The 12,727-nt window shown below is 46.2% G+C and overlaps 1 protein-coding gene across 10 annotated transcripts in view; it reads right to left on the reverse strand.

The window, feature by feature from the left end:
• Window positions 1-12,727, reverse strand: part of APBA2 (amyloid beta precursor protein binding family A member 2) — a 228,795-nt gene that overhangs the window by 27,550 nt on the left and 188,518 nt on the right. For all 10 annotated transcript variants that reach the window (XM_044980042.1, XM_044980041.1, XM_044980032.1 and 7 more), the window contains 2 exons: window positions 7,482-7,661; window positions 2,618-2,830 (listed from right to left, as the gene is read on the reverse strand). In XM_044980042.1, the coding sequence (XP_044835977.1) occupies window positions 2,618-2,830; window positions 7,482-7,661 (393 nt within the window). The remainder of the gene's footprint in view (window positions 1-2,617; window positions 2,831-7,481; window positions 7,662-12,727) is intronic.

Genomic DNA, 12,727 nt, shown 5'->3' on the forward strand with positions numbered 1-12,727 from the left:
AGGAGTGTGCTAATAAAATTTGCAGATGACTCAAAGTTGGGAGGTATTAGCAATATGGAGGAGGACCAGAATATCATATGGGAAGGTTTGGATAACCTTGAAAACTGGAGTAATAAGAATGACATGAAATTTAATAGTGCAAATCAGGCACTTACAGACTAACAATAAGATTTTTTGTTATAAGTTGGGGACTTACCAGTTGCAAGCGACAGAAGAGGAAAAAGCCCTGGGTCTATTGGCTGATCACAGATGACTATGAGCCACCAATGTGATACGGCTGTAAAAAAGGCTAATATAATCCTAGGATGCATCAGGTGAGGTATTTCCGGCAGAGATAGTGAAGATTTATTATCATTATACAAGGGGGATGGCAGTATTTACCAGAGGTAGTTTTTACCAGGTAAATCATGTTTTTTAAACACCACAGGAAAAACCAATTAGCCCCAATCTAAAGTATTTTCTATTTTATAAACTGTTTCATTAATGCACACCACATTGCACTTAGTTTTAGTTACTTATTCAAATTATGGTTACATCAGATGAAATTGATAGATTAATTTTGGGTTGTTCAAATACAAAGTAAAACTACAGTGGGAGTAATACTAAATATATAATTATAATACTGAACATCAGAATGTTTGTGTACATTTTGGACTGGTATTTTCTCAAGGAAGTTACACGTCATGACTCATATTTCAGATTTCAATGTTATATAAACAAACTTCAAAAGCATTTGATTTATGAAAACAATAATATACAGAGTTGCAGGCTTGGAGCATTAAGCAATCAGAAGCATGCAAAGTTGCAGAGTATCAGTCCAGGTCCATTTGGTCATGCATTATTCTGTAGCAGAAGACCAATTCTGATGTTGTGGACAGACCAAGCCTATTCCTCAGTTTTGAATAGATGTATCCAAAGTTTGAAAAGATTTGTTCTATGCTTGCTGAACTTGCTGGATGCAGGTGCAATTATTTTTTCCCAGTTTTAACTGAGTTTAATCTGGTATTTACCAGCACCCTGTCCTAAACTAGTTTTTCCTGGGAAATTGCCAACTCTATTATACAACGCACTGCTGAGACCTCATCTGGAATACTGTGTGCAATTCTGGTGTCCCGTGTTTAAGAAAGATTAATTCAAACTGGAAACAGGTGCAGAGAAAGGCTACTAAGATGATGAGAGAACTAGAGAACTTACCTTACCAGAGGACACTTCAGGAGCTTGGCCTATTTAGCCTAACAAAAGGAAGGCTGAAAGGAAATATGACTGCTCTCTATAAATACATCAGAGGGATAAACATCAGGGAGGGAGAGGAATTACTTAAGTTAAGGGCCAACGCTGGCACAAGAACAAATGGATATAAACAGATCATCAATAAGTTTAGGCTTGAAATTAGATGAAAGTTTCTATCAGAGGAGTAAAGTTCTGGAATAGCTTTCCAAGAGAAATAGTGGGAACAAAAAAGGTTAACTTGTTTCAAGACTGAGTTTGCTTAGTTTATGGAGGGGACTGTACAATGAGATTGCTTACTATGGCACATGGCCCATCCGCAACTGCTATTAGCAAGTATCTCCAGTAGCCGATGATGGGACACTAGATGGGGAAGGCTCTGAGTTACTACAGAGTATTCTTTCCGAGGTGTCTGGCTGGTGGGTCTCGACCACTTGCTCAGGTTTTTACAGGGTCTAACCCCTGCCATATTTGGAGCCAGGAAGGAATTTTCCCCAGATCACATTGGCAGGGAACCTAGGGGTTTTTTTGCCTTCCTCTTCAGCATTGGGACAAGGGTCACTTGCTGATATGAAGTAGAATAAATGGTGGATTATTAAAATCAAGATTTGAAGATTTCAGTAATTCAGACAGATTATGGGCAAATTATAGGAGTGGACAGGTGAAGTTCTGTGGCCTGCAGGGTGAAGGAGGTCGGACTAGATGGTCATGGTGGCCCCTTCTGGCCTTAAAGTCTATGAGAGTTTTAAGCACCAGGTCAATTTGATTTGCTCTGGTCAGAATTACATGGCACAATGCAAGCTGTCATCAACAGCTGGCAGCTGCTACTAACCCTGGTAGATATAAATCTGTACTAGCAACAGTGGCCAAAAATAATACAACCTGGGATTGTATCTTCTCTGGGGAACCTTCATGGGGTTACAGGGAAGACAGAGTGCATCCACTTGATTCATCTCCCAACCTGCCAACTCTTCCCTCCAGTCCACCACCCCTTCCACTTGCATGGACACTGGAGTCCAAATGAAAGGCTTCCGCACAGTTTGTAGGATGGATAGTGCTGTGAATACAGCTGAGTTTCCCTCACACTGGTAAGTGTGGAAGTCCACATGTGGTCCTCTCTGGGAGATATGTGCGGCATGGTCTGGCTCTATTTAGTCTTGTGAAATACTCTTGCAGCTCTTCCTTACATAATCTTCACTCACTTGTCTCTACTAAAATCTGCTCAAAGGAAAGGCCTGGAATGTCTGAGTCTATCTTGCATCAGTATGAATTATTGATATTACACATATAAGTGTCAGACTTTTGCCAGGCACTTTACAAAGACACAATCTCAGCCCTGCAGGCTCACACTCTACAAACATGCATGTATACAGATAGAAGTGTTGAGTACCTTTATAATCCCTTGGCATGTTGCAAGAGGAAGACCAACTAAACTGGTTCCATTAATAGACATAATCTGGTCTCCAATGCTTAGTTTCCCTGAACGAGCTGCAGGGCCTCCATTCATCATGTTAGCCAGGATAACTGTGGGTAGGATGGATCCCCATCCTGATTCCACAATCACCACCCCGAGAATTTCTCCCTTCTGCTTTTCTAGCTGCAGCTGCAATGAAAATGTATATAAATCACTGTTTTGTTTTAATTACATTTCCTCTGAATTTCAAACACTACTATTTCAGTGGTTAATTAATTAAAATTAACCATTTACAAAGAAAACTAAATCACTTTCCTATTAACCATGAGAAGTTACTTCAAAAAAGAAGAGTCAATTTAATTGTTTTTAAAGTGAGTACTTGTCACATATTCCAGTTTCTAGCACCCCTTAAATAGGATGCTCTGATTTTTTTTCTAATTCCTTTAAAATAATTTTTATAGAGGATCTTCTGCTCACCTGTTGTAATTCATACAGGTCTTTATAACAAGGGAAAAACTAAAAAACTACTGACTCTACAGGGGAAACAGTGGAACTGACTATATATGATGTGCTTCATTAAATAAATAGAAATAATTTTCCTCACTGGAACACAGCTGTCAGGGGAGATCTTAAGACTTTGCAGCTAAGCACTGGAATTTAAGAGTTCTAGGTTCAACTTCCAGCTCTGCCACAGACTTCAAGTGTGACCTTCACCAATTCACTTAATTTCTCTGAGCCTCTTACCTGTTTGTACAGCACCTAGCACAATGGGGCCCTAATCTCTGTTAGCCCCTCAAGGTGCTACCCTAATACAATGACATTATCTTCTCTCAGCTATAGTAATCTTGGGGGTTACCTGTGATTACAGGATGTGTAATGTTTCTAACCAGAAGTGTGATTTTCAAGTTGAGAGTCTTCTGTAATAAAATACTGGATAAGAACATTTCCCCCCAAACAAATAATGTGGTGGCTGCGCTACATGTAATAAGCAAGGCCTATTTATCACTGGAGGCTCAGTTGCATAACTACAGTCAAGTCAGCCTTCTAAATTAAAAAGAGACCCAGAAGGAGATTTCTTGTTTGTAAAAACCAGGAAGGCTCACTGGGTTCTGCAGAGGTTATCCCTGGATTGACTGAAATGCAGCCAGAGTGCAACAGCTTCAGCATGATCAGACAATCCATCATTACTCGTAAACATGCTCATTTAGAAGAACGGGGAACCAAGGAGCAATGGGCAGCAGGAAGGGTAGCCACTATTAATTACGCCTCTACCCCAATATAACGCGGTCCTCAGGAGACAAAAAATCTCACCGCATTATAGGTGAGACCGCGTTATATCAAACTTGCTTTGCCCCCCCCCGTTCCTTGTTCCCTGACCACCCCCTCCAGAGACCCTCGTCTCTAATCACCCCCAGGACCCCACCCCTACCCAACCCCCCTGTCCCCTGACTGCTCCGACTCCTATCCACCCCCCACCCCCTGCCCCCTGACAGGCACTCACCGGCAGCGGCGGGAAGCAGAGCAGCCCGGCCCCAGCCCGCTCCACTCCGCCACCTCCCAGCCGCAGCGCTCTGCTTCCCACTTCCGGTGAGTGCGGGGAGGTTGGGGAAAGGATGCCCCTCCGCCCCCGCACTCACCTGCAGCGGGAAGCGGAGCAACGCGGTCCCAGCCCGCTCCGATTTCCTTGCCCTGGCCCCAGCCATGTCACTGGGGGCTGGCTGGGGAAAGGTCCTGCACTCACCTGCCCGGCGGGAAGTGGAGCACCACAGCTGGGAGCTGGCGGAGTGGAGCTGGCTGGGCTGCTCCACTTCCCAACCTCTCCACACTCACCTGCGGCGGGGAAAGGATGCCCTCCGCACTCACCTGCGGCGGGAAGCGGAGCGCTGCGGCTGGGAGCTGGCAGAGTGGAGCGGGCTGGGGCCGAGCTGCTCTGCTTTCGCCGCTGCTGGTGAGTACGAGGGGGGGGGTGTCCCTTCCCCCAAACCCTCTCCCCCAAGCGACACGGCTGGGGCCGGGGCGAGGGAAGCAGAGTGGGCTGCTCCCGGCCCCACGCTAATCCCCCGGGCCACTCTGGGACTGCGGGGCCCCCAAAAGTGCCCTCCCACAGCTCCTGCCCCCTAGACCCTGGGGGGGAGCCCCTGACTGCCCCCAATACCCTCTGCCCCCTCTCGAACCCCTTGGCCCCGGCCTGGCCCAGCACCCTTAACACGCTGCTCAAAGCAGTGTGTCAGAGCCTTACCGCTTTGTATGCGAACCCGCGTTATATCGGGTCGCGTTATATCGGGGTAAAGGTGTACTCTGAAGCATGCTTAAGCTCAGAGAAGTGATTATAAAACTGGCATCTTGGTCTTACACATATTTTTATCCAATCAATTCCAGTTACAAGTAAAAACAAGATTTTCTAATTAAGTTTGTTTTCCCTTGTGTGACCAATTTGAAATATTTTTTAGTTGTTACATGTACATAAACAATACCTTGTCAAGTCCAACGACTGTACCCATATAAACCACACATCCATTTCTTTACCTTTTCTATCTGTAACTCTATAAATTACAATTTCCATATACCTGGACTGGTTTTCAGTTGAATATGGATTTTCACCTTCACTTCCAGTCACCATGATTAACACAGAAATAACTGCATTTCCTACGTATAGGTCCAAAACCTGCATCCCTTATTTAGGCAAAACCCCAGTGAAATCACATGACCCGTCGCTTGGAAATAACATTTGGCATGTAGCACTTTTCATCTTCTAAATGTTTTATAAAGCTCAATTAATTAATCCTCCCAATACCCATATGAGGCAGGGAAGTTCTACTACACCTATTATTTCACAGATGAGGAAACTGCAACAGAAAGATTAGGTGATTTGCCCAAGGTCACAAAATGAGATCATTTTAAAATGCAGGAATTATGCTTTCTGCACTCACACCATTAGAACACAGGCCAAATATTCATCACACTGAAACCAAGGAGAGTTTTGTCATTACTTCAATGGAAACAGGATTTGGCCCCATGTGCCTCTGTTTTTGAGGTACTTAGAGACCTTCTTGGATGAAAGGTAAAATATGAAATGTACATTACACCATTATTATCAATGTGAGTCATTACGCTGACATGCCATGCTAAGCCTGGTATTGACTTAAGGGAAGTTCTCTCCACTTCATATATTACCAACAATGAAGATTCTGTAATCAAGTTTCAGATGACAATTTTGCTGCTGTTATTTGTGGGGGGTGAGGGGGAAAAAGGCAGGACGAGAGGACAGAAACCAGGCTGCTCAATGCCACAGCTTTACTGGACCCACTTCATTGGTAGTACAACTCGTCCGACACAGAGGGAGAAGATGCATCTTTAAAAGTGCTATTTTTATTTTACGTAGTCACCTGTCGGAGCAGAAGTCCACTTTACCTTTGATAGTCAGGAGTGTGTTGAGTATAAGATGAATGGGATTGGAAGAGCTATGATATAACAGAAGCATAAGAGACAGCCATGCTGGTCCCACGCAGAGCCAGAACTCCATAAAACCCTTCTTTCATGGGGCTTGGCTACACTTACAAATTTGCAGCGCTGCAGCAGGGTGTGAAAACACACCCTCTGCAGCGCTGCAAATTGCGGCGCTACAAAGCGCCAGTGTAGTCAAAGCCCCGCGCTGTCCGTTATTCCCCACAGGGAAGTGGAGTACGGACAGCGCTGGGAGAGTTTTCTCCCAGCGCTGGTGCTTTGATTACACTTAGCGCTTCAAAGTGCTGCCGCGGCAGCGCTGTCGCGGCAGCGCTTTGAAATGCAAGTGTAGCCAAAGCCATGGACTAAAAACAATGCTATATTAGGGCCAGTCTATGGTATTCAACCACCAAGCAGTACTGGTGATGGACAGAAGCCCCCTAAACCCTGGAAGAGTTTTGCAATCTCTTCAGGAGACAAAATCCCTTCCCTCCCCTAGCAGCTTCCCCACGTACAGTGGGAGTGCACACATTGCGCCTACCCTTTGCCATGATCCCACTTGCTCCTCGGGGGGACTGTATCGTGGGGGTGCCTGTATCGTGGGGGTGCCCAAGAGCAGTCCCTGTTCTCCCCAAGCACATGGTCCCTATCCCTGCATGAGGAGCACTGAGATGGCAGACAGCTCACTGTTCCACCCATTGCCCTCAAATACCCACAAAACCCAAGAACAATCTGACCTTTAAGGTCATATCGTCTGTGTTTGGATCCTGTCCTGTGATTTTTGTCTAACTTGATTAAAAACCATTACTTCTATGTCAGATGACTGCTCCTCCACCCACAGCTTTGCAGGCAATATTTTGGAAGCAAGCCTCTCTTCTATATGCACCTCCAACATTTACATTAACCAGATATGATTTTATTCTAGAATGAGCATTAAAACAGACAGTCTTTATACAGAAGATACATCAAAGATATCTTACTGAGATCAGAAATGTCAGCTCATTTACAGACGCTTAGTGCCAAACAGCAGATATAAAATCTATTAAAATGTAAATTTTCAAGGTCATTAAAACCTGAATATCAACTCCCTTATTATATCAACACCTCATTATAGCACGCAAGTAATTGACACCTGAAGCACGATGTAAAGGTATTATTGTTTCTCGTGTATATGAAATGTAAATGTAATTATTATTATGATGGAGGCAGAAGGGCCTTGAAAGTAAAGTGGGTGGGAAAAATAAAAAGCTCCTAAGGCTGAATACTAATAAAACCATTTATTTCCTATGCAAATGTATTCTTAAAATGCCAATTGAGTGCTCAGTGTGTGCATCAATATTAAAAATAAGAAAACTGGATTAACAATATGAAATAAAAATTTAAAAAGAGAATTTACCTCCTTGCAGTTCTCTGAATTGGAGAAGTGTATAAGATCATCATTATACATCTCCTGGGTATTGATTATGTCACTATATTCTTTCTGACTGAGATCCTCTGGATTAATTCCGTTGGCTCTCAGAAACTCCTGGTAGGCCACGCTGAAAGCCTGACCAATTGATTGAGCTATCAGCTGTGCCTGTAAAATAAAATAAGATGCAGCTGAAAAGGAGGAACACCACTCAGTAACTATGAACAGAGCTAATTTGCTTAAAAGATTCACCCAAATTAATACAAAATGCAACAATAATATAAATCTCTCTACGGCAAACTCAATATGGCAAACTCTTGACTTCTTGACATTTCTGGTCACCCCATCTAAAAAAAGGCATCTTAGAAGTGGAAAAGGTACCGAGAAGGGCAACAAAAATGATTAAGGGTATGGAACAGGTTCCGTATGAGGACAGATTAAGAAGAATGCGACTTTTCAGCTTGGAAAAAAGAGATGACTAAGGGAATATGATGGAGGTCTATAAAATCATGATTCATGTGGAGAAAATGAATAAGCAAGTGTTATTTACTCCTTCAGCTAACACAAGAACTAGAGGTCACCCAATGAAATTAATAGGCAGCAGGTTTAAAACAAACAAAATAAAGTACTTCTTCAAACAAGGTACAGTCAACTTATGGAACTCATTGCCAGGGAATGCTGTGAATACCAAAGCTATAACAAAGTTCAAAAAAGAATTAAATTCATGGAGGATAGGTCCATCAATAGCTATTCCCCAAGATGGTCAGGGATGCAACCCCAGGTTCTGGCTTTCCCTAGCCGCTCACTGCCAGAAGCTGGAAGTGGACCACAGGGGATGATGATTGATGATTGCCTGTTCTGTTCATTCCCTCTGAAGCATCTGGCATTGGCCATTGTCAGAAAACAGGATACTGGGCTAGACAGACCATTGGTCTGACTCACTATGGCCATTCTTGTGAGCTCCTTTCACCAAGAAGCTGCAGTTGCTAGTAATATGCTGCTTATGCATCTGTTTCTATAAGCACTGAAGTAGTATATTGTAGATCAATTCTCAGACTTTTTCACAGCGTGGACCATATATTAAGAGAGAGATTGTCACATGGTCTGGACACTCAATACATTCTGACCACAACTGCAGTCCCCTGTGCAGCAGAGAGGAGGATCTGTGCTTGCATGTCTGACCAGAATAGAGTTCCCCTGTTTGTGATTATTAAGCCCACCCTCACACTGGACCAAATGGATGCATGGTTAGCTTGGGCTGCTCCATCAACAGCATCTTCAGTGCTCCTGGATCTTATACCACTGCATGTGCCACTTCTGCAAATCCATCTGCTCTCACTTTGCAGCCATTGTACCTGTCCCATAGCTTCAGCAAACCCTGTCCCCTCTTCCCCCACCCACTTGCTGATTGCCGTATTTAACCCAGAGCAGTGCCTGCACTGCCTGCCAGCATCAACAACGTTTAATAATTTGTCTGTGCTTTCTTGCATTGTATGGTTTTGTGACAGGGAATCCTTTTATAATCATAGTGCACACCATAGACACCGACTCCGTGGGTGCTCCGGGGCTGGAGCACCCACGGGGAAAAATTAGGGGTGCTCTGCACCCACCGGCAGCCAAGCTCCCCTCATCCCCCACCCCACCTCCTCCTCCCCTGAGTGCGCCACGTACTTGCTCCTCCGCCCACTTCCCAGCGCTTCCCACCCAGCTGCCGCCAAACAGCTGTTTCAGTTTGGCAGTGTTTGCACACTCGGGGCACTCAGGGGAGGAGGCGGGGAAGAGGCGCGGCCGGGGTGGGGATTTGGGGAAGGGGTTGGAATAGGGGCAGGGAGGGGGCGGAGTTGAGGCGGAGACTTTGGGGAAGAGGTTAGAATGGGAGCAGGGAAGGGGTGGGAAGAGGCGGAGCTGGGCCTCATGGAAGGGGTGGAGTGGGGCAGGGCTGGGGGCGGGAGGGTTCGAGGGCCCATGGCAAAGAGGGGAAGTCAGCGCCTATGATGCACACTGGCCAAACACTGCTAGCCACATTTAGGAAACTCTGCTGGACTCCAATTGTTAAGTCATTCGCCATGTCTCTGGTGTGTTTCTGGAGAGCTCCTCTGACCATGCAATCTCAGCAATATGAGATGACTACCCATCAAAGGCCTGGTCTACACTACGCGTTTATACCAAATTTAGCAGCGTTAAACCAATTTTACGCTGCACCCGTCCACACAACGAAGCCCTTTATATCGACATAAAGGGCTCTTAATACCGATATCTGTACTCCTCCCCGACGAGGGGAGTAGCGCTCAAATCGGTATTGCCATGTCGGATTAGGGTTAGTGTGGCTGCAAATCAACGGTATTGGCCTCCGAGAGCTATCCCACAGTGCACCATTGTGACCGCTCTGGAAAGCCATCTGAACTCGGATGCACTGGCCAGGTAGACAGGAAAAGCCCCGCGAACTTTTGAATTTCATTTCCTGTTTGGCCAGCGTGGAGAGCTCATCAGCACAGGTGACCACGCAGAGCTCATCAGCACAGGTAACAATGCAGTCTCCTGAGAATCGAAAAAGAGCTTCAGCATGGACTGCACGGGAGGTACTGGATCTGATCGCTGTATGGGGAGAGGATTCCTTGCTAACAGAACTCCGTTCCAAAAGACGAAATGAAAAAACATTTGAAAAAATTTCCAAGGCCATGATGCAGAGAGGCCACACCAGGGACTCAGTACAGTGCCGTGTGAAAGTTAAAGAGCTCAGACAAGCCTACCAGAAAACCAAAGAAGCAAACGGAAGGTCCAGGGCAGGGCCGAAAACATGCCGCTTCTACGCTGAGCTGCATGCTATTCTAGGGGGGTCCGCCATCACTACCCCACCCCTGCCCATGGATTCCGAGGTGGGGGTGGTAATCGCAGCCATGGCTGAGGATTCTGCGGACGGGGAAGATGAGGAGGAGGAGGAAGAGGAGGACGAGCTTGCAGAGAGCACACAGCACTCCGTTCTCCCCAACAGCCAGGAGCTTTTTCTCACCCTGACGGAATTACCCTCCCAGCCCTCCCAAGCAACTATCCCAGACAATGAAGCCATGGAAGGGACCTCTGGTGAGTGTACCTTGTAAATATAAGACATGGTTTAAAAGCAAGCATTTTTTAATGATTAATTTGCCCTGAGGACTTGGGATGCATTCGTGGCCAGTACAGTTATTGGAAAAGTCTGTTAACATGTCTGGGGATGGAGCGGAAATCCTCCAGGGACATCTCCATGAAGCTCTCCTGGAGGTACTCCAAAAGCCTTTGCAGGTTTCTGAGCAGGGCAGCCTTATTCCGTCCTCCATGGTAGGACACTTGACCACGCCATGCATGTAGCAAGTAATCTGGTATCATTGCATGACAAAGCCTAGCTGCGTATGGTCCCGGTGTTTGCTGGCATTCAAGCAACATCCGCTCTTTATCTCGCTGTGTTATCCTCAGGAGAGTGATATCGTTCATGGTAACGTGGTTGAAATTCAGGAATTTAATTAAGGGGACAGAGATGGGCATTCCTACTGGGCTGTTTGCCTGTTGCTTAAAAGAAATCCTTCCTTGCAGGTAGCCAAGCAAGAGGGGGGTGGTGATTGGTGCTGAGCTTTTTCGCGTTTGGCTAGCAGGGATCTTCCCTGCTACCAGCCACGCGGTGGTGGGGAGGGGGGTGTTTAGCAGTGATCTTCCATGATACCAGCCACGTGGTGGGGGGAGCAGTAAAGCGATCATCCCAGAGAATTGGATGGGGGGTGGTGGTTTCTGCTTCTGCACGTTAACAGGAAAGAAGCAGCACTGAACGGGCTTTGCTTGCTATTTGGTAAAGGAGGGCACTGGATATATGAAGGCTGCAGAAGCTGAAAGACAATGGCGTACCATGACCGCATGCAAGCCGAATTCTGCTGCCCGAACCTGCGTCTGTGAGATCTCTAACACCAGAGCCGCAGGCACTCAATATTAAGATGTAAAATGCGACCTTGTAGTGAAATCACATGTGCTATGTAAGATGCATAGTGTTGTTCACCATGAAAGAGTGTAAGCATTGTTCTGTAAAATGTATCTTTTTAAATACTTCTCTCCCTTTTTTCCCTCCCTCATGCAGCTGCAAATTTTTCAAGCCTCCCTACTCCATCCCGAAGGCTATCTCAGATAAGGCAGCGGAAAAAAAAGACACGAGACAAAATGTTCTCGGAAATCATGGAAGTGACCTGCAATGAAAGAGCTCATCTGAATGAGTGGAAGGATGTGGTATCAAATTACAGGAAAGATACCAGGGACACTCGAGATGAGAGGTGGTGGCAGGAAGATCAGAGATGTAGGCAGGAAGATCAGCGGTGGCGGGATGCAACACTGGGGCTGCAGCGTGATGAAACTGACATGCTCCGGCGTCTGGTGGAGCTTCAGGAACGGCAGCAGGATCACAGAGTGCCGCTGCAGCCCCTGTATAACCACCCTCACCCCTCACCATGTTCCACATCCTCCTCACCCAGACGTGTAAGAACGCGTGGGGGGAGGCTCTGTGCACCCGCCCACTCCACCCCCGTGGACAGCCCAACCAAAAGGCTGTCATTATTGTGAAATTTTTTTAGTGGCCTTTTCCTTCCCTCCTATCCTCCTCCCAAACCACACCCGGGCTATCTTGTCAGTTCTCTCCCTCTTTTTATAATGAATTAATAAAGAATACATGATTTTTAAACGATAGTGACTTTATTTCCTTAAGCAAGCTGTAATCGAAGGGGGAGGGTGGGTTGCTTACAGGGAATGAGTCAATCAAGGGGGGGAGGGTTCATCTAGGGGAAACAAACACAGCAGTCACACCCTACCCTGGCCAGTGATGAAACTCATTTTCAAAGCTTCTCTGATGCGCACCGCTTCCTGGTGTGCTCTTTTAATCGCCCTGGTGTCTGGCTGCGCGTAATCAGCGGCCAGATGATTTGCCTCAGCCTCCCACCCCGCCATAAAGATCTCCCCCTTACTCTCACAGCGATTGTGGAGTACACAGCAAGCAGCAATAACAAGGGGATATTGGTTTGGCTGAGGTCTGAGCGAGTCAGTAATGTGCGCCAGCGCGCCTTTAAACGGCCAAATGCACATTCCACCACCATTCTGCACTTGCTCAGCCTGTAATTGAACAGATCCTGACTACTGTCCAGGCTGCCTGTGTATGGCTTCATGAGCCATGGCATCAAGGGGTAGGCTGGGTCCCCCAGGATAACGACAGGCATTTCAACATCCCC

Source organism: Mauremys mutica, chromosome 11, assembly GCF_020497125.1.
Source record: "Mauremys mutica isolate MM-2020 ecotype Southern chromosome 11, ASM2049712v1, whole genome shotgun sequence".
NCBI lineage: Eukaryota > Metazoa > Chordata > Testudines > Geoemydidae > Mauremys > Mauremys mutica.